The 22,526-nt window shown below is 44.8% G+C and overlaps 1 protein-coding gene across 1 annotated transcript in view; it reads left to right on the top strand.

The window, feature by feature from the left end:
* Nucleotides 1–22,526, top strand: part of LOC114050683 (cyclic AMP-responsive element-binding protein 5) — a 487,545-nt gene that overhangs the window by 76,561 nt on the left and 388,458 nt on the right. The window contains exons 2-3 of the mRNA XM_027872543.1: nt 3,912–3,983; nt 10,336–10,429. Coding sequence (XP_027728344.1) covers nt 3,930–3,983; nt 10,336–10,429 — 148 coding nt within the window. The 5' untranslated portion in view covers nt 3,912–3,929. The remainder of the gene's footprint in view (nt 1–3,911; nt 3,984–10,335; nt 10,430–22,526) is intronic.

Genomic DNA, 22,526 nt, shown 5'->3' with positions numbered 1-22,526 from the left:
CTTGCCCACGGTGTCCTCCTCTGTTTCTGGAGGGTGAGAGGATGGGTGAACCCGGGGGAGGGGAGGAAGGGAATGTAGCAGGGTGAGACTTTGGCAAAGGCTCCATCAAATGGGTGACTGGGACATGAGGAGGGTTGTCTTTAGTCAGAATATTTCAAGCCCATACTTATACTGTATTTGCTCTTTCTCCCAATTTTCAGGCAAATGTTTGCTGCTATAAAATAATGATAAAGATTCATATTGCATATGAGAGTGAAAAGAGAGGTGGCTGTAGAGACAGAGGTCCTGGGTTCAAATCTTGCTCTGTATGACTTTTGGCAAATCACTTAACCCCTCTGGGCCTTAGTTTTCCCAAATGTAAAATGAGAAGATTGGACTCTTGGTTTCAGAGGTCTCTTTCATCTCTAAGTCCCTTAACCTCCCTGGCCCTCAGTTTTCTTGTCTGTAAAGTGAGGAAGTTGGAGTAAATGATGTTTTGAGGTCTCTTCCGTCTCTGAATGGGTCATCCTCATCATCTTATAGAGCACTTTGAAGGAGTGGGGGGCACTTTTCTCATAACAGCCACTGGGAGGTAGGGGGCATAAGTATTATCTACGTGTTACAATTGAGGAAACTGAAGCCAGGATACAGTGAAGTGATCCTCCCAATATCATGAAGCTGGTGCGTGAGTGGGGCAGAATTTGAACCCAGGATTTCCTGATTTCATGTGAGGCGCTCACTCTATGACATCATACCGCCTTTCAAAGTGAGGGTGTTTATTTTTAATCTCCTTAGAAAATAAATCGTGTTGTTCATTTTCTCCTTTAACAGTAAGTCCCCTTCCAAAGCCTTACTGAGTCATGGAGGATTCACAAGTAATGCCAGTGAAGCACTGATTCTGAGAAGGCTTTAGCTCTGGGCCCCTTCATGCCTGCATGTCTCCTGTCCCTGGTCCAGCCTGGCTCAGTCTGACCAGGTCCCTCACCAGGATGGTTGTAGGCTAATAGACATTTCTGCTATCTCATCTTTTGGAGACCATCTGCCGTTCTATGAAGAAATTAGACATAGCATGGGACAATGGGAAGAGTACCAGATGATCTGAGTTTAAAACCCACCTCTGACACTTATCATTTATGTAACCTCAGTTTCTTCATCTGCAAAATGAGAGGCTTGAGCTAGAGACCCCCACGGACCCTCCTAACTCTAGATTTCTGATCTGTGGAGAAGTATTGAGGTATATTTGGAGCAAAAGGGAACATAGAAAAACCCAGCTTCATATGTGTCTGAACTTGAAAGTGTTTGGTGTGAAACCTTGTCAAATTTGAGTAATGGTGAGAGGTAGGTCTACATTAAGAGGTCCAAATCACTTGGCTTATTTATGCCTCCAAAAAATGAAGGCAAGAGTATACCTCTCCATGACACATTTACACAACCTGGGAGCATTTCAGGAAAATCTTGTACATGTAGGCACATTGATTCATTACAGTTTCCTTGAAAAGTAACGCAGTTCTATTAAACTGAACCGTGGCTGCTCACAGAGACCAGGCAGCCCCTTCCCACTGCACTGATGCTGATTGCTGTAACCCCCAGTGGTTGCCTGGCTATGTAGGAGTGCTATTAGTTAAATTAGGATTTGAAAAATGACATGTAGTGTTAGATGTGTTGTTTTTTTTTCAATCCTCCTAGGGAAGGTACCTTGTTTCAAATCATCCATCTAAGCCATTTATCTGTCCAGACGTATTGAATCTTTTTTCTACCCTTGATTCACAATCAGCTATAAAGTCAAGCATAGTCAGTCTTTCTGTGGGCTCTTGATTGTGTTCTAAGATTCTTATTTGCCTCTGATTATTCCAAGGCTTTTTTGTCTAATATCAGAGGAAAGAAATATCAGGAATGTATCTGTGATGTATCAGCATTACAGGTGAGTTGTGTTCCCAAGGCTTATCTCAATATCAGAAGGCATTTTCTAGAGACTTTTCCAATGTGTCTGTAGTCTCACCAAAGTGAATACTCCCTCCAGTGATGCAGATTGCAGCTCATCTGTGTCAGCCTATCATATATGACTCCTGTTCGTGTCCTGTCGTAAATTCACCATGAGGGCATTGGGGGGGGGGTGCATCCTCCTCTTTCTCCTAACATTGTAAAGAGGGAAAGACCCTTAGTTAGGGATTAAGATGATACAGATTCAGATTCTACTTCTGATGCTCACTACATCTTGTGACCAAAACTCTTGGGGCCTCAATTTCCCATCTGTAAAATTAGGAGAAGGTGAACCAGATGACCTCTAAGGTTCCTGACAGCTCAGAATCTATGATGTTGTGATCTTATGATTCTGGTGGAGCACACAGGCCGCCCATTGGTTATTCCTTACTCTCGCCACATGACCAATTCATCTTCTTTTCATTTAGGTATTAGCTTGGTGAAAATTGTTTTCTCTCCAGTTTTCCTTTGTAATTTTTTATTTGTAATGGGGTGCAGCTTCGTCCTGTCTACCATTTACTTCTTCACTACTCTCTGAGTTATACATCTATAGTTATACAATTTTGGGGAGCGGCAATGTTCTAAAACTTGAAGCTTTAACCATCCACACAGTGGATGAAGCGGATGAAGTGTTTATTGTCTAGATCAGCACTTCTTAAACTGTGGGTCATGATCCCATATAAAGTTGTGAAAAATTTGGCAACAGTAAAAGGTTTCTAAATGCACAATGACAAAAATTAATTCAAAATCAAATGTGTAGTGAATCTGAGGTGTTTCTGGCAGTACTTGCCGGTTTTGCGTCAGGCAACTTCACTGCTGCCTTGGTTCTGAACACACAGCATGCGCACTTTGCACCGCGCATGCCCTCAGGCCACACAATGCCAACAAACATTGCCAAAACATGAAAAGGGGGTGTGAGTGGAAAAAGTTTAAGAAGCCCCGATCTCGACTATGGCATGCAGTTCAGTGGGTAACCTTTAAAGCCCATCCATCAGAGATCTGTCTGTTGGGCTGTCTTAGCTATAGATTTTGCTGTAAGGATCAATGGTCAGTGGTCCTGATGCTGCCTGGGGTCTGTGTCCATTCTTCCTATTGGCTATGGTGATGGACCACTGCACACATGTCACGCTAATACTTACCCACCCACAGCCTGTGGCCCTGAAATCTTGGGGCGGCTTCTATTTAGGGTTTTTAGAAGAAACCAAAGAAACCAAAGTAGAAAGGACTTTGGATTTGGAATCAGAGAACCTGGGTTCAAACCCCAGGCTCTGCCCCTTACTGTCTCCATGACCCTGGACAAGTACCTTCCCTTGGCTTCACTTGCATAAGATGAAACAGTGACCTCTTTAAAGTTGGAGGAGCTGAGTTACTACCACATGACTTTGGGCAAGTTTATAGCGTGCCCTGGGCCTCGGTTTCTTCATCTGTAAAATGAAAGGATTCAGAAGATCCTGGTCTCAAGCCTGGCTTGGCCCCTAACTATCCATGTGACCTTGGTCATAATTCCCTGGGGCTTCAGTTTTCTCTTTGGTAACATGAAAGGCCCCCTCCCGCTAAGAATCTCCTATCCTCATGAAAGTTGCCTCCTTTTCAGAAGGCTTCCAAGTGGAATAATAAGGTGAGGAATAATCTCGACAATATGAAAAGGAGTCATAGGCAGAGTTTCAGCTGGGGCAGCCTGGTGGCTTTCCTCCACCCTGCTCCCCTTCAAAGTAAATAAAAAACAGTAAGATCTTAGCCTGCAGGGAGCCTAATGAATATGAGCCAGTCAGAACCTTGGATCCATGTTAATTTGTCCTTGTCTGTTTGGGGAATTTGATATCCTAAGAGCCGTTGGGAAAAGGGCTCCCTGAGCGGTGAGTTTTGCATGTTTCTGAGACTGCAGCCAGGGATATTAATGAATTTTTGTGTTTCGTTTTTCTTTGTCTCTGTCCTTTCCCCTTAACCTGTAGATTTATGAGGAATCCAAGATGAACTTGGAGCAGGAAAGGCCGTTCGTCTGCAGTGCTCCAGGCTGCTCGCAGGTGAGTGGGTCCCACTGGCAGGCCTCTGGCGGGTGCCTGGCAAGTGACTTTGGCGCTAGCTTCCAAGACCGCTCTTGGTCTGCTCCATCACTGCTACATCCTGTTTGGTCTCTCCAGGGAGAGGCTGTGGTTGTTATTATCATCACGGTCCCCCTTCCCACACCCCAAATGCTGTGAGCCGGTGTGCACACATCCATAGAGCCATAGCCACTGAAATCTAATAGGGCCGACCCCCTCCCCCCTCCCTCCCCCACCCCCAGGAAGCGAGCCAAACCCATGGCTGGCCCCTCCAGATGTCCAGGCTTGTCATTTGAGAAATGGGGAGAAAGAGGAAGTCTGTTTTTCCATGGAACAATTTGGACTTGGCGTTGTTGTATTATCGATGGAGACACAACCCAGCATGGAGACCGTAGGAGAGCTTGGCTTCTTGCCAGATTGAGGAGTGTCCTCTGAATGCCCAAGGTCCTCTTTTCTACCTTATGCTTTTTAGGGGAAAGGGGCCTTGAGACCTTTCTTTGGTATGGAAACTTCTGGTGTGGAGTCTCCCTCCACCAATGCAGATCAGCATTGACTTAGAGAAGTTAATTAACGTGCCCAAGGTCACACAGCCAATATATGTCAGAGGCTGTACTCAAACTCTACCCTTTGTGACTCCAAAGGCAGCCCAATATCTACTATGGCACCTCTACCTTGGAGGACAGCAAATGGGGCAGATTGTAAATCTCCACAGAACAAAGCCTGAGGTTTTCTGTTCTCTGTCACCTCTGTGGACACTTCTTTAATCATATTGTAGCACTTGATGATGACATTGAAACCTTTCCCACATTCCTATCATTAGGAGCACACGTGGGAAACTGAGGCAGCTGACCACTCGTGGTCACTGGGAGTGCCCATGCTTCAAGCTTCTGTGTGCTCTTCTGTCAAACCTTGAGCCTTTTGCTGTCTGAGGTCCTTTCCTTTCCCTAAATTGTCCCTAGAGTATTTAGTGAGAGGCAGAATTCCCATCTGGAATGTTTCTCTGGAGGGGCACTGGGCAGTAGGACCTGGGGAGAGGCCTCTGGGGGCCTTTGGGAGGAAACATGCTATGGAAATGTAAGTCTCGGTTTCTTGGACCCTCACAAGTTATGAACTGCTCCAAGAGGAACCAGAATCACCTGCTCAAACCTGGGCATGTTAATGCTACCCAGGCCTATGGACAAATGCTGACTTCTGACCTATGGATCAGGAATGTTGGAGGAAATGATCAGTGACACTGAAATGTCTTTTGAAATGAATTGTGGCAGATAGAGCCCTGCCTGGACTAGGGGTCCTAGAATCTAGGTTCAAATACCATCTCTACAGCTTTCTAGCTGTGTGTCCTTGGGTAATTCTCTATAACTCCCTTTTGAAATAAAATAGACAGGTAGGATAAAAGAAGATACGGGTGGGTAGATAGTAGAACTCCAAAAAGTGATCATCATTGCACTAAAATGCGGCATTTCTCTCCATTGGAACGATGGCGCGTTCCTTTACATAAGTAAAGAAGAAGTGATTAAGGGCTTACCTTAAGGCCAGGCTTCTATAGCTACAGAGGAACAGAGAATTTTGCCAAATTGAAGTTGCTTCCAAACTTGGCTTTTGACAACTAGCCTTATGTTTCATTTGCTATTTTAAAATAAAGCCCCCAACAAATTGTGTTTCTTAAGCCAGATTCCCATAAGTGGGCAAAGTACTCTTACTGGAGAGGGACGCGGGCTGGAATCTTGCATTGACTCTTTCTAGTCAGGCAGGTACTACTAACAAGGTAGCTGACCAGGTGGCATGGTGCTTAGGGCCCTGGGCCTGGAGTCAGGAAGACTCATCTTCCTGAGCTCAAATCTGCCCTTAGACACTTACTAGCTGTGGGCCCCTGGGCAAGTCACTTCACCCTGTTTGTCTCAGTTTCCTCATCTGGAAAATGAGCTGGAGAAGGAAATGGCAAACCACTCCAGTATCTCTGCCCAGCAAACCCCAGATGTGGTCATGAAGAGTTGGACACAACTAAAAATTGCTGAACAACAAAGCTAGCTAAAGCACTTACGCCACTGTGCCAAGTGTGGGGAACATAGATACAACCAGAAAGCAGAAAGCCAGGCGCTGACCTCGAGGAACTGAGGGCAGATAACTTATAAAAGGGAGCTGAAAAGTTGGAATGGAGGAAGAGGAGGTGCTCACGTGGGGCCCTGGTGGAGAGATCTGGAGGCAGAAACAAAGTGAGGAGAGGAGAGGAGAGGAGAGGAGAGGGGAGGGGAGGGGAGGAATGAGCACTGCTGGCTTGGCCACTTCTTCAAATGGAGAAGCGCTCGAAGGGAGAAAGGCACCAGTCCGAGGATGAGCCACAGGGCTGGGTGGAGGCATTTTCCAAGGTGCTAAGGCTATTGGGATATGATAGAGAAGTCCAGTGAATCAGGAGAGGGGCTAGGAGAGGACTGAAGGAGTGAGCCTGGTGTACTGGACAATGTGCTGGAGATGGAGGCTGAGAACCAGGGTTCACATCCCATGTCTGCTCGGTATGTGACTCCCAGAGTTATCTCGGGGCTTAAATGGCTAGCCCTGTAACTAGGGCAGAGTGATCAGGAGTTTTCCCCAGGAGGTCCAATTTGGACAGTTCCTGTGTTTGGTGGGCACCAGATTTAAAGGATGCTCATGGAGCTTGCAATCAATCCCCCAGTGGCTAGAAATCATAGAACTTAGCCCCTGGGCAGCAAGAAGAATTCTAATAGGAAGCTACTCAGTGACAAGTTGGGGTGAGTTCCCCCTCCCTGCCCCTTTACCCTTTAACTGAAGGAAAAGTTCATGGCATTTGCCCCAGCCATGGTCTCAGCACATTTCCAAGTTACTGCTCTGCAAATGAGATAATGTGGGTAAAGTACTTTACAGACTTCTAAGTAAATATCAGCTATTATCATAATTATTATTACCTGAAAGAAATGGCAAACCACTCTAGCATCTTTGCCAGGAAAACCCCAAATGGGGTCAGGAAGAGTTGGACACAACTTAAACAACTCAATAACAAAAATGTGAGCTTAGCCAATTCACTGATTCTCTCTGGGTCTCATCTGTATAATGGGTTCTTTGGATTAGGAGACTTCTAAGATCCTCTCCAGGGCTAAATCCAAGATTCTATGATGCTATGAACCCAACGGACTTTTTGAAGTTGTCGTATCTTCTAAAAGTGGCCACATCACGACTCTAGGTCCCATAGACAGAGTATTGGATGCTTTACAATTCATTCCCTTTCCTCACACCAGGCTTGTGAAAGAGATATTGTGACCAGTGGCATGCCTATTTTACAGATCAGGAAACTGAGGTCTAGAGAGGGTAAGTGAGGTGTAAGGGAGGCATAACTGGTACGCAGGTGATTCCAGGTGTCTCGCCCATTCTGCCATATCGTGATGTCTCAGGATACAGATTCTAATCCAAGCCCTAACTATTAACTAGCCGTGTGACTGACCTTGGTAAGAAAATATCTCTTTCTAGGGCTATATTTTCTTACTTGTAAAAAGGAGATAATGTAATTCCCTTCCGGTCCTGGATCCCATGATCCTAGACTTTACGTTACAAAGTTGATGAGGACACCTCATTGTCCAACTGAAGCTTTTGGAGTAGGACAGTGACGCGGGCAGGCCTGGGCTCTGGTACTGGCCTGGGAAGGGTCCTGCTGGATTCTGGATACAAGAATTTCCCCATCAGTTTAAAACCGAACAGGGAGGTTTGTTGTTTTGGCTTTGTTATGATGGCTTTTTTTTTTCCTGCCCTAAATAAACGTGTTCTCTGAAGGCTCTTTTTTCCCCCTTTTTGTCAGACTTGGTATAGAAACTTTCCCTGTGTGTGGTCTCCCCCTTACAATGTGTGTTCCTTGAGAGCAGGGCCTGTCTCTCACTTTTCTCTTTGAATCCCCATCACATATATGTGTTTTACACACAATAAGCATTTAATAAACACTTTTTTTTCTTTCTCTCATCCATCCATCCATCCATCCATCCATCCATCCATCCATCCATCCATCCCTTCCTCTGGTTTCCTGAGCCTAGCCTTTTTCTTGACAGTTTGTCTTCATTTTAGAGACATCCTCATTTCCTGCCTGGTACCCACCCCCACCCTTTCCCTTCTCTAGAACCCCTCATATCTAGAATATTCCTTGCCAGAAACTTTCAGCTTCCTTTATTTGGCACTTACCTACTTGTGACATCAGAGGTGTAAACCAATCAGAAGCCCCCAAGGGAGGCCCCTCCTCTCTCTGTAAAATGCCAGACCCCTCTGTCACATCATTATAACTTGGTCCTGCTGTGTAGGATAGCCCATTGGAAGAGAGGGAGTGAGCCAGTCTAAGGTAGGTGCCTCTCATCTGAATTGTCCAGCCCCTTCTTCTGCTGGGATTGCAGATAATTCAGTTTAACAGTCCAATAAACCTCTAATTAGCTGCCCACAGTGTGCCAGGCACTGGGCACTGGGGATGCAGAGACAAATGTAAAAAGTCTCAGACCAGAGGCAGCTGGTGATCCCACTGAGTTTGAGTAACACAGCACAAAAAGACAGAATGAAACAAGAAAAATGTGTAAAGAGACTCATTGGATCACTTCGGGCAATTTGCTTTTGTCCTAGTCCCAATCTCTAGGAAAACTGAGGCACGCTACAAATGATGACAGTTGGAGCCCTCGCACATGTGACCTGAGCCCTCCAGAGAGCCTGGCTGTGCCCTGCTCTCTGTGTGTGATTGGTATCCAAACCTGTGTGCTTGCCCCTTCTTCTTGGGACTTTCTGTCTTATCACCCATACCCATGTTCAATGAAGCACCTTCCCTTGCCTGTTGGCATAGTGTTCCCGTGATAAAGAGATGCTCTTAGCATCTCTGGAGAGTTCATATCTTTCAAGATGATGATTTCAATTCCCCAAAGTGGACCCAGCAGATTGAGATCGTGCATTCTGGGCTGGATCGGCACTTGTTCAAATGTTTCCAACTTTATTTCTTCGTGTTGTATTCTCTAAGCCCAGGGCAGGATAGGGGCCATCTTTGGGCTCTCGGATCTTGAATTCCTATGAAGATGTGTTGTTTACTGATTGACTACAGGGCTGGCACTGGGAAGGACTCATCTATTAGGATAAAAGGTCCATGATGTAGAGCTGGGGGGGACCTCAGAGGTCATCTCATGCAATCCCCTTATTTACAGCTGAGGAATCTGAAGCCCAGAGAGGGGAGTGATTTAATCAGTTTTACATAGGGAGTGGTAGGGCTGGAGTTTGAAGCCATCTCCAGTGGATTTAAATGCCTCAAGGGAAGCAGCTCCTACAGTCTGGTTCCCTTCCTACCTTTCCAGCCTGATTTTCATATTATTCCCCTTTCTGTAAGGCTCCACCCCAGTCAGACTGGTCAGGTGGCTGTTCTAGGAGTACATGAATGGCCATCTTCCCCTTTTGGGAAGGCTGACCTCCTTCATGCCTGGAAAGCTCTCCTTCATCTTTGCCTCATGGAACCCCTTCCTGACCTCAAAGGGCAACTCATGGGCCACCTCCTACAGGGAAGTCTTCCTCTAAATCCCAACTAGAAAGTACACTCCTCAAGGACAGGGATTGTTTCATTTTTGTCATTTTATCCCCAACATTCAACATGGCACCTTGGGCATATAGTGGATGTTAGAATGCTTTTTCAGTACCTGTGTTCACACCTTCCCTGCCCCCTCCCCAAGCAGAATCTCAATTCCTTGAAGGCAAAGATTGCTTTATTTTTTTTTTTGGTACCCCATTGTGAGTCCAATGTAGAGGGCACATAGTAGGTGCTTTTTAAAATGCCTGTTGAATTGAATGGAATTAGATTCCCCTGGCCATCTTAGCTGATTTAGATAATGCTTCTTTCATTTTGGTGTTTTTGAAAAAAAAATGTTATGGATATATTTTGCTTTTACATCACTGACATTTCCCAACACATCCTTCCCTCATTCTTCCCAGAGAGTGACAAAGCTTATGTGAAAAAGCCCAGAGTCCCAGGTTGGAGCGCCCTGGGGGTAGGAGAACACATACCCTCCAGACTCTTGGTATTCCTCCAGGTGATGCTGCCTGCCACCAGGCTCTCTCCTCTGCCAGTGGAGGGCCTGCATTTTTGACTCCTCCACTCAGGTGGCAGACAGAAGAGCCTGGCAGCATCCTTCATCCCATATGCAAAACTCACACTTTCTCACTTCTCCAAGGAGGTTTTTGGCTCCCCTGGCACGTCTGAATTGCTAGATGATCATTTCCCCACTATCCCCCCTCCAGCTGGTGCCAAATGAGCATTGGGAAACTCACTGAACAGATCTACTTTTCTTTCTTTCTTTTTTTCTTTGTATTTGTCTGACAGCGCTTCCCGACTGAGGATCATCTGATGATTCATAGACACAAGCATGAAATGACTTTGAAGTTTCCCTCAATAAAAACAGACAGTTTGTTATCAGGTAAGACGCTTCCAGCAGGAGAGGACTCTTCTGCCCTGGACAGGACGAACCCTGCCAGTGAATACTGTGCCCCCAGAATTGAGATCGCTGCCATCATGCAGCAGCACAAAGGCCAGCAGCTGACTTTGGATTCCCACCTTTCTGGGAATGTAGAACATTGACAAGAATAGCTCCGTTTATATAACAGTTTGTCTCCAACACTGAGAGGTTAAGTAACTTGCCCAGGGTCACACAGCCAGTGTGGGTCCAAGATGGGACTCGCCCCACTTCTTTCTGACTTAGAGGCCTGCTTACTGCCCCCCCCCACCCCCCCAGCCTTTGGGAGGATGTAAATCTGCACTGGTAGAGGGAGTTACCTCACTGAGAAGTCACAGGTTAGGTCCTATATTAAAGTGCTTTCCCTTTAAAGTTTGTAAAATGCTTTACACCCACAATTTCATTGCATCTTCTTAGCAACCCTGTAAAAAAAGTGGTTACCCCCATTTTACAGATGGAAAAAGTGAGACTAAGAGAACTTAAGTGAATTGACCAGGGTTATATATCTAGTAAATGTCTGAGGCAGGTGTCAAAGCTGACTCCTCTTATTTATAGCAGTATCATCATACACTGTTATTTAAACTCCTTAATGTAATCAGTGGACAGCTAGGTGGTGCAGTGGATAAAGTGCCCAACCTGGGGTCAGGAAGACCTAAGTTCAAATCTGACCTTGGGCACATATTAGCTATGTGACCCTGGGCAACTCACTTCACCCTGTTTGCCTTAGTTTCTTCATCTGCAAAATGAGCCAGTAAAGGAAATGGTAAATTATGCCAGTGTCACTATCAAGAAAACCTCAAATGGGGTCATGAAGAGTTGGACACAGCTAATTGTCTATCGCTCCATATATATGTAATCAGTCAATAGGGTACGCATTTAAACACTTACTATACACCTAGTAATGCATCATGTACTATGGGAAATACTAAGAAATAGCTTCTCTTAAGGAGCTAATAGTCTAGCTACAAAGACATCATATTCATAGGAAAACATACTTGAGACTTCCAGATAATATGCAATATATGTGAAGTAAACTCACCAGATAGACAATATAAATACTACAAGAGTTCTTAATCCATTTGGTGTCATGGTTCCCTTCAGTAGTCTAGTGAAACATATGAACCTCTTCTCAGAATAATCTTTGTAAATACTTAAAATACTTAGGATTACAAAGGGAGTCGATTATATTGAAGTATACATATCTATTTTTCACCTTCCTTTAATCTATCTTTATTCTATCTACCTGCCTATCTGCCATTTGCTTATCTCTCTGTCCATCCATCCATCCATCCATCCATCCATCCATCCATCCATCCATCCATCTATCCATCCATCCATCCATCCATCCATCCATCCATCCACCCATCTACCCATCCATCCATCTATCCATCCATCCATCCATCCATCCATCCACCCATCCATCCATCTACCCATCCATCTATCCATCCATCCACCCACCCATCCACCCACCTACCTACCTATCTATCCATCTTTCTACTCCACCCAGATTTAGAGGAAGGAGAGTTCTCTATGGACTGACACTGAAGTCAGAGAGGACCCTAGAAGCAGTCAGTTGTTGTAGATGGAATGTAGGAAGATCTAGGTTCAAATTCTACCTCTGACATTTTCTAGCTGGATGACCTAGGACAAGTCATTTAATCTCTTTAGAGTTTCTTTATCTTTAAAATAAGGGAGAGGGATTGGCATAGACTAAGTGGTCTCCAAGGTCCCTTCCAGCTCTAAGTCTATGCTCCCAGGATCCCCAGCACTGCCCAGAGGAGGTAAGGACGCGCTCTTCCTCTCTTCCTAATCGTTAGGTGTCTCCAAAGGTAGATTGTCAAGGGAGGGAGAGAGTTCCCTGTCACTTGTCTCCAGCAACAGCTGGGTGACCACTTGGTGGTGATATTGCCTGGGGATTCCTGTTCAGAAATGGGTTGTACTAGCTGGCCGCTGAGTTCCTTTCTGACCCTGTGGGGCTCAGATTCTCCAAATTCAGTAGGATTTGCTTGGGCAGAAAGTGAGGACCAGAAATAGGTTTGGGACAGACTCACAGATCTAGGGCTGGAAGGTCATTTAATCCAGCTTCCTCATTTTGCAGATGAGGAAACAGACCCAGGGAGGGAAAATTGACTTGCCCAAGGTCACATAAGTAGTCAGTGACAGAGATGGGCTTGGAACCTAGGTCCTTTAACTCCAAATCATGCTGTGTACCCCACAGTCTTCAATTGAGCTGAAAGAGAGGTAGCCAAGGAGGGCAAGCCTGGTGAGGTAGCCTGGAGCTTGATCGGGGGGTCTAGAATGCCTGACTGGGGTCGGGGTCTAATCTATAGACAGTGGGTTAGTAACTTGCCCAGGGTCACACAGCTAGAGTCTGAGGCAGAGTTTGAACTCAGATCCTTGTCACTCTAGCTCCTGCCGCCATGTGTCTACCAGGCCACTTAGCAGCTCCCAAAGTCACTTTATTGTCATCATTACTCTTTACCTACAGGACGATAGATGAATAAATCCCAGAATATGAGAACTGAAGGTACCTCAGTGACCATTTAGTCCAAGACAATTAGATTCCTGTAAAGGAGGACATCATGTGTGTGAACGTGCTGCCATAGATTACAACAAAGAATGCTTTTTAGCCCAGTGCCTGGCACATAGTAGGTGCTTTATAAATGCTTGTTGACTTGATGTATGCAAGAAGAGGATGTTATCCAAGAAATAAATGATGGGGGGAAAAAGATGTTCCTTGCTGCCTCTCCATGGGGTAATACTATCATATTATCATTACAGGATAATACTGAGCAGGGATTTTTGACCTGGGGCCCATGAGTTTGGTTTGGGGGGATGTTTTTGGTGATAGTTTGATAACTGCTTTTCAGTAGGATTGGTTTCCTTGGCCATTCCATGTGATTTATTTTATTCATTCAAGAACATTCTTTTGAGGAAGGCTGCGGAGAGTAGCTGCCCACAATGACCATAGATTAGGTACCATGGCAATGCTCAGAGAGCTGACTTTAAAATAGGAGAGGTTAAATTATAAAAATAAAATAAAATAAAATAAGAAGGGTTAAATTAAAAGAAAAATTAAAAACAATAAAATAAAATAGGAAGGGACTGAAACTGCAATGTGATTGACCTAGGGAGCTCTCAGGTGAAGACACTCCCTCCGCCAATACAGGTAGGCATCTTCTCTGCCCGTTGGAGAGCTAATGGAGAGAGGCTAAGTGGGTGGCCAGGGTCACACTGCCAATATGTTCCAGGGGAGTGACTTGAACCCGGGGCTTCCTGGCTTTGTGGTCAGTTCTCTGTCCAGTACACTATCCTCTGGAATTTAAAATACAGATATTTATTTATGTAAATTTACATGCATATTTTTCATTACTTATGCCTAAAACAAGAATGTAGGAGATACTGGTTTTTTTTTTTTTTTCTTTTTCTTTTTGGTGAGGCTATTGGGGTTAAGTGACTTGCCCAGGGTCACACAGCTAGTAAGTGTCAAGGGTCTAAGTTTGAATTTGAACTCATGTCCTCCTGGCTCCAAGGCCGAGGCTCAATCCATTGCGCCACCTAGCTGCCCCTAGGAAATACTGTTAACACTAGCCATGGACGCCAGGGGAGTAATCACAGTAACTGAATTTACATACATTGTCTCCCTTGAGCCTCAGGGTAGCCCTGTGAGGTAAGTGTTATCAGTATTGCTCTCTCTTATATGCTTGTCTCAGGATTATCCCCATTCATGGGAAGGATTTGCAGATGGATTGCCTGAGAACAAGTCTCTTGTGCTTGGCCATGTAGCAAGTATGTGAGGCAGGATTTGAACTCCGAGGCTAGTGTACTAGTCTCCATTCACTATCTACTAGGCTGCTTCTCTGGAAGTTCCTTCCTTAGCAAGTTGCTAGGACTGTGACCAGCAAGGTTTTCCATCAAAGGAGCAGTTTAACAGGAACAGCTGAGGAGGTGTGAAGAGTGTGCCTAAGCCCTCCTCACTTGATCTTCAACAGCTCTATTTTCATTTGTCAGTTTTTCACAGATCTTCACCTGCTCTTAGCAAATCTTCAGAAGCTTGGGGCTGGCTGGAGCTGCTCCTAACTGGGTGTACCCAGAGGAGATTTGTACAGAAGGGGCAGGGACTCCTCATAATGGGGAGAAGGAGGTGGGACCGTGAGAAGCAAAGTGGAGAGTGGAAAATGGGGCTAAATAAGATGCTTGTCTTTTTTTGGGGGGAGCATTTGAAAATATTCTTATATGTATTATATTAATATTGCTGGGTATATTATACCTACTGGCCATGTTGCTGTATATTTTTCACAGCAAATTCTAGTAAGTTATTAGCAGGAGATACTTGAAGCAGCTTGCCATACTCCAGGTAGATAGGTGAATAATGTGGTAGTAGTAATTTCAGTAATTTTTCAGTTGTATCTGACTCTTTATGACCCCATTTGGGGTTTTCTTGGCAGAGATACTGGAGGGGTTTGCCATTTTCTTCTCCAGCTCATTTTACAGATGAGGAAACTGAGGCAAACAGGGTGAAGTGACTTGGTCAAGGTCCCACAGCAAGTAAGTGTCTAAGGACAGATATGAACTTGGGAAGATGAGTTTTTCTGACTCCAGGTCCAGTGCCCTGTGCACTATGGTGCCACCTAGCTGTCCAAACAACCACATACTAACAAGCTACAGGTAGGCTATATTGGAGCTGACCAAGGTGTCAAAGAATTTCTTCTGGAAACTCCCTGAATGTAGGTTGGCTACTCATCTGTAACTTCTAGAGTCAGAGAACGGACTGGAACACTGGTCCTCTTGGCTCCCAGGCGAACTCTTATGAAAACTCTTATCAAAATAATCCCCACAGTTATTTTCCTTTAGCCGATGCTGAGATGGACCAGAAATTGCCTGTTTTCGGAGCATTTTTGAGGTGTCTTGTGAGAGGCGTTCTGTATCATGAGCACATGATTCACAGGAAGGAGACCCCAGTTATTCCTAGCTCTTTCAATATCAACAGGCAGTATGGTATAGCAGGCAGAATGATGGATTTGGCCTTCAGAAGACCCGGGTTCAAATCCTACCTCAGATAATTACTAGCTGCATGACTTTAAGCAAGTCATGGAAACTTTCTGGACCTCAGTTTCCTCATATGTCAACTGGAGAAAGTTTGACTCGATGGCCCATAAAGTCTCTTCCAGCTCGCAATCTATGATCTTCAGAGACCATGTCCTGTGTGATCTTGGGGAGTCCCAACTTCTCCGGGTCTCAGTTTCCTCATCTGTAAAATGGAAGGGGTTAAACCAGAAGATAATCTTGATGTGTCCTTCTAGTTCCCAAATTATATAATTGTATGAGTTGATAGACTCAAGAGCTGAGTGGGGACTCTCTGCCTGTCTTCTGTACCTCCAAGGGCTCCTTCCTTATTAACTAGCTTAGCTACGACCCCTTACAACCCACTTACAGCCTCTCATTGTAACTCCTCCTCACACAGTTTGTGATCTGCAGGCCTCCTTCCTCTTCTCCAGCTGGCTGCTGGCACTTGAGGGTTTATAAGTGGACTATTGGAGTTGATGGGGACCCCAGAGGGCATCTTGTCCCAAACCCTTCCTTTTACTGAGGAGGAAACTGAGAACCCAGATCATAAATCTAAGGCTAGAAGGGTCCTCAGAGGTCAATTTTATAGACAAGGAAACAGGCGCTAACCAGGTATTGCTGAGGAGGAGGATTTGAAGTGAGGTTCCCTTACTTTAGTGCCAATACTTTTTTTACTGTATCACTCTTGCCAAATGACTTGTCCAAGGTCACACATCTCATCACTGGGAGAGCTGGGCCTTGAACCCGGGCTTCCTGACTCTCAAGCTTAACGCTTCGAGATCCACTAGCCCAGGGCTGCTTCCAAGCAGTCAGGTGTTTGAGAGCCCAGGTGCATCGGAAGGCAGGCTGACCTTTGGCGATCAGGTTTCTTTCCTGCCCCAGCTCTGAACCCTCCAGGGTGAAAAATAGCCTGTTGTGGCCTCACTAGCCAGCAGGTGACCTGAGTATTTTTAGTCCTTGCTAAGATTTCCATCTGTCCAGTTCTGACCTGGACTGGCTTGAATTTGAGGTGGCTGCTTGTCCAGAGAGACTGTGTCCTCCAAGAACACAGCCGCAGCAATGTCTGGTGGGTCCTCGTATTCTTCTCCTAACTCATGGCGGACTTTGGTCTCAGTAAAGACAGCCTGGGCTGATGGTGATGGCTGCTTGGCCCCACCTGGCTCCTGGCAGCACACAGAGGCAATTCAGGCAAGAAGACACAGGGGGTCATAGTGGAGCGATAGCTCAGCTTGGTGTCCATAAGGTCTGATCCTGCCTCTAACACTTCCGAGATGTGTGATCATGGGCAAATCCCTTAACCCCTCTGATCGGTAGTTCTCACATCTGTAAAATGGGGGTAATAATATTTGCTGTACAGGATTATCATGAAGCAAAAATGAGACAATGTATGCAAAATGCAAAGTCAACTTTAAAGTGCTCTATTAATGTGTGATCATCATGATTTTGTCTCATTGGTTCATTACCCACAAAATCCCATGAAGAAAAGAGTAGAGTTGACGTTATTTGTCCTTGAGAGATTAACACTGAGCTCTGGGCTGTCTCTAGGCAAGGGGCTATACAGGGGTATTGAAGTTCATCTCTCACCTCAAGGAAGGTTGATTCTACTGGAGTGATGTAACATAGTACCAATGAGCAAGCGCAAATGTGGAATCAATCAACAAACATTCATTAAGTGCCTACTGTGTGCCAGGCACTGTTCTAGGGGTGCAAGGGCAAAAACAGAATCACCCCTGACCTGAAAGAGCTCAAAGCTTTTGGGGAAATCAAACAAATTCAGACCCAACTGACGTTTGGTAGGTGACTTCACTTCTTGTGGTTGGGGTGTATGTATGTGTCCCGGTTCCTCATCTGTATAATGGGGCATTTGGACTAGATGATCTCTGAAGTCACTTGAAACATTAAATCTATGAATTGAAGTAATTATAACATCTGTGGTAAGTAAAAGGCTGGAACTGGAGTTGGGATGATCTGAGTTCAAATTTGACCTCAGGTGTATACTAGCTCTATGACCCGGGCAAGTCATTTATTTGTTTCTCAGCCTCAGTTTCCTCATCTGTAAAAAGGGAATTATAAGAGCACCTACCTGATAGCATTGTTGTAAGAATCAAATGAGATGCCACACAGAAACACTTTGCAAATCTTTAAACCTCTAGCTACTATTAGAGACAAAGGGATATTCGGTATGTGGGTGCCCTAATGTCTTGGGGAATCTGAGACAGCTTCTTGGAAGAGATATCTCTTGAATTTAATCTTAAAGGGGGTGATGGATTTTAAGAACCAGATGTGAGGAGGGAGGGCACCCCAGGCTTGAGGGCCAGCCTGTACTATTGTAGAGAGAGGCTGAGAATGGACTGTTGTGTGTGATTAGCAGTAAGCAGGGGTGCTGGACTGGACCATAGAATGTGTCAGAGGGAGTCATGTGTATTTATTCAGCCTAGAAAGAGAGGCTGGAGCCAGACTTTGCAAGGTTTTCAATGTCAAATAGAGGCAGAGGGGAGCCACAGAATGTTCTTGAGTAAGGGGGTGACATGGTCAGACCTGTGCTTTAAGTATATCGATTTGGCACCTGGATGGAAGATTTATTGCAGAAGGGAGAGGTGTGACCCGGAGAACCCACTTGGGAGGCTATTCCAGGAGTCCACGAGGGAGGTACCTGATAGCACCTGAACCAAGGAGTCTGTGGTGGAGATAGACTGATGGGTACAGATGCAAAGGATGTTGAGGAGATAGAATTGCCAAGATTTGGCATCTGATTGGACGTGGAAGTAGGGAAGTGACCAGGACAGCCCTCTTACTTCCTGGCCTTCATTTTGTTTCCGTGGACTGTATGGAAGAAGGCCAGGAAGGTCTCTCCAGTGTCAAAGAGACTCCGGGTCTCTACGAGGTAAATGGAGATCAGTGGGTCAGTGGAGACTCTGAGCAGATTGGACCTGACCAGGCCATCAAGTCTTGCAAGGCCTTTCACCAGAAGACACTTTTTCTGTTCTTAGCTGTCATCCGAACCTTGGAATGACCAGATAGAGCAACTAAAATGCCTTCAACGTCACGGGGATCCATCTGGGGAACAGACTGACCGTTCAGACTATCCTTGCTAAAAAGCTTTTTGATTCCTAGGGGTGGGGGTGGGGAAGGGGGAGAGCAGGAAACTTGTCATACCTTAAACTTAACTCCCACCCCCATCTCTGTGCCTCTGCTCTTGTCTGACACTTTCTCATCACTTCCATCCCTTCATTACCTTGGTACTCTTCAAGACACAGCTCAAATCCCATATTCTGGGGGAGACTCTTCCTCTTCTCCCCAAATGCTAAAGTCTGCCCCTCTCAGCTTGCCCTCACCCTGCTCTGTGTGTGTCTTGTGTCTACCTAGTTAGAATGTAAGCTCCTAGAGGGTGGGGATGGTCTTTTAACTTTCCTGTGTATCCTTAGTGCTTAGCATAGTGAGGGCACATAACAGGTACCCCATAAATGCTTGTTGATTGACGTACTGACCTTTTGGTAGCTACCAGAGAGCGGACCTATCCCCACCTTGAACTCTGGCTAAGATGCTCAGTACAGTTGCAAAGATTTGAAGGTCTGACATCCAGGAGAGAGATTCCCCTTATTTTCTCTGGGCCTGGAGGGACAAAGCAGGAGCGATGATAGGGGAGGGGAATGTTGCAGAAAGGCAGATTTAGGCTTTATGTGAAAGGCAGAAAACTTCCTTAATAATTAAAATTGTCCAAAAATAGAATGGGCTTCTTTGGAAGGTAATGAGTTCTCCCTCACTGGAAGTATCCAAGCAGGGACTGGACGACCACTTGTGCAATATGACAGAAAGGAAATTCTTATCCAGTTTAGACTTGATGTCCTTTAAGGTCCTTTCCAGCTATGTTATCCTTTGTGACTGTAACCGTTTCCATGATTTGTATGGATTTCAGGACCCATGATAGTCATCCACTAATTAATATTGCATCTTATGAAAACCACAGTGACAATAATGTGAACCATTGGGCAATGGGCTCCAAGGCTTCAATGCATGTGTGCCTTCATTGATGGGAATCAAGATTGTCCCTTCATCAGGGCAGATTGCAGCCCATTCATGATTTCTCATCCTGGATTACTCTTTCCATGGTTTCCTCCAAATCCTACATGTGTATACTGCCAAACATGCCTTCCTCTAGGGCTTTTTATGTTTCAGGAGGGTACCAGGGCTACCTTGGGCTGCCCCGATTACCATGCCCCTCCTGTTCACACTTCTCATGGCATTTGGTCTCAATGTCTACTTTGCCCTGTCTTCCTTCCCTTGACATTACATTTTTCTTTGCATTTGCTTCTGTTGTAAGTTCTGAGAGAGCAGGATCTATGTCAAATCCATCATTTTCTCCTCAGATCTGTCTTGCACACAGTAGGTATTTAATGTTTGTTGAATGAATGAATGGGGGATGAATGAATGACCTGGGGCTAGTCAGAGGCAGAGAGAAAGGTCCCTGATGCTCAAATGCATCTGCAAACACTTCCAAATGAATTTGTTCAGTTGTCTCAGTCATGTGCGACCCTTCGTGTCCCTGTTTGGGGTTTCCTTGGCAGAGATGCTAGAGTGCTTTGCCGTTTCCTTCTCCAGTTCATTTCACAGATGAGGAAACGGAAAAACAGAGTTAAGTGACTTGTCCAGAGTCACACAATTAGTAAATGTCTGAGGCTGGATTTGAATTCATGAAGATAAGTCTTCCTGATTCCAGGCCAAGTGCTCTATCTACTGTGCCATCCAGCTACCCTGCAAATGAAGGCAGGATTGATTATTGAAAAAGACCTTACCAATCAAATCTATGGAGTTCTGAGAGTTTCCATGTTGTTGATAACAATGATTAGCATGTAATGCTCTACGCTTTGCAAAGTACTTTACAAATATCTCATTTGATCCTTGCAACAATCCTGGGAAGTAGGTGCTATTATTATCCCCATTTTACAGTTGAAGAAACTGAGGCATAGATAGGTTAAAGAATTTGCCCAGGGTCACACAGTTGGACAGTGAATGGGGCAGGACTTTTGGTCTTCCATCACTCAGGCTTCGCTGCTTTTGAACTTAACTTGGCTAAGTTAATTTGGGCCAAGCTAAAAAGGTACAGTGAAATTTGAACAATTGGGACTCTAAGCAAGAAGAGTTATGTGACCATCTCTTTGTGATCCCAAAGACTTTGGGATCCCTGAGAGCAAGGTTTGTTTTGTTTTTGTGTGAGTGTCTTTATCTTTCATGCCTAGAACAGGCCCTTGCGCATAATAAGGATTGGAGGAGTGGAATTGAATCTAGTCATCCTGGTACAGTATGTGGCAAATAGCAGGTGCTTAATACATGCTTATTGAGTTGAATTGATAGTGGGCCACACTATTTTGAAGCAAAGTTTTGCCAGACAGATTAATGGTGTAAGTAAAATGTCATGGGGAATATTTAAATGTTGGAAGGCAAGAGTTATTTCAGCCTTTACTGAGTATCGTAGAAGCATCCATTTTCTTAGAAACCAAGAGGTACTAATTACGAGTAATTTTTTTCCTAGTTCCAGAAGCTGTAACCCCAAGATCTAGTGCTAGGCAATCCTTGATTAACCTACTGCATGCAGAAGGGAAAACACAGTGAAAAGAGGAAGGACTTTAGCGAGAGAAGACCTAACTCAGACTTACCTATGGTGTCACCTCTCTGGGCTTGAATTTAGACCAGGGACTTTTGCCTTTTTTTAATGTCGCTGACCCCTCTGACCATCTGGTGAAACTTATGGACTCCTCCAAATAATGTTATAAATTCATAAAATAAAATACATAGAGTTACAACGAAAACCAGTTAGTGTAAGTCACCAAATATATATTGAATGTGGATTTAAAACAATGACAAATTCACTGATTTCAGGGTAAGAATGTCTGATTTTGATGATCCCTAAGGTCATTTCAAATTGTGTGACTGGGGGCAGGTCATTTCACCTTTCTGGACCTTTGTTTCTTCATTTGTAAAATGCAGGGATTGGTTTACATGGTCTCTAAGCCCCCTTCCAGCTCTAAATGATGATATTATGATTCCTAAAACAATTCCTCATTTCAGCCCTTTTGTAAATTCGGAATGACCTTAACTTTCTCTTGATCTGAGTTAATGAACACGAATGAATGGATGGATGACTGGATGCTGCTTGGAATAGCCAGAGGCTCATATCCTCATATCATTTATTACCGATTTGTAAAAAGTCGCATTTCCCAGCTCTCTCACTCGAGAATCCTGGTAGAAGTGTCAGATCCATAGAAATGAGATTGTAGCTGAAGCCCTGAAGACCCTTGTCTCCATGGTTCTGTGATGGGTTGTCTATTCTGTCTATTCTGCCCAGAGCCTGTCACCTTTATCCCATGGTGGTGGAGGAAAAATGAAACACGGGCAAATACATAACTTAAGTGCCGTTTTGCAGCTGAGTAAGCTAGTCACCTATTATTAAATGCACAGCAGACTAAACAATTTTTTTTTTCAAGGCATTGGGTTTCAAGCCTTAGATTTGTGCCTGTCCCATAACTTCACTCAGGAGGAATCATGTCAGCTACAGCTGAAGAAGATGATAGGAGTCACACTCTGGGAGAACTGGGTGTTTGAGGGGTCTTGGAGTAGTGTTAAAGGGTTTGTTAGAGCTGTTGACTGCTCCGTCTCTCTCTCTGTCACATGGACAGAATGTTAAAGATTAAATTAAAGATTTAGAACTGGAAAGGACCATAAAGTCAACTCCATGAGGATGGGACTCCCCATATCCCCATTTTACAGATGAGAAAACTGAAGCCCAGAAAGACCAAATAATTTGCTGAAGGTCACACAATGGCAAACCTAGAATTTGAGCCCAGGTCCCCTGACTGTCTACCTAGGACATTTTGCACCATAACATGGTTATATACTATTTAGCTTTTTGGTCAGTGTGTCCATCAAACCTCATGGAGTGAAGCGAGCTAATACCACATATCCTTTGAGCCTTGGTAGACCTCGATATAACTATTCC

The sequence above is a fragment of the Vombatus ursinus genome, unplaced genomic scaffold (genome assembly GCF_900497805.2).
Source record: "Vombatus ursinus unplaced genomic scaffold, bare-nosed wombat genome assembly UNPS02014799.1, whole genome shotgun sequence".
In the NCBI taxonomy this organism is placed as follows: Eukaryota; Metazoa; Chordata; class Mammalia; order Diprotodontia; family Vombatidae; genus Vombatus; species Vombatus ursinus.
The sequence above is the reverse complement of the archived record's forward strand: the minus strand, read 5'-3'. Positions and strand labels throughout refer to the sequence as shown.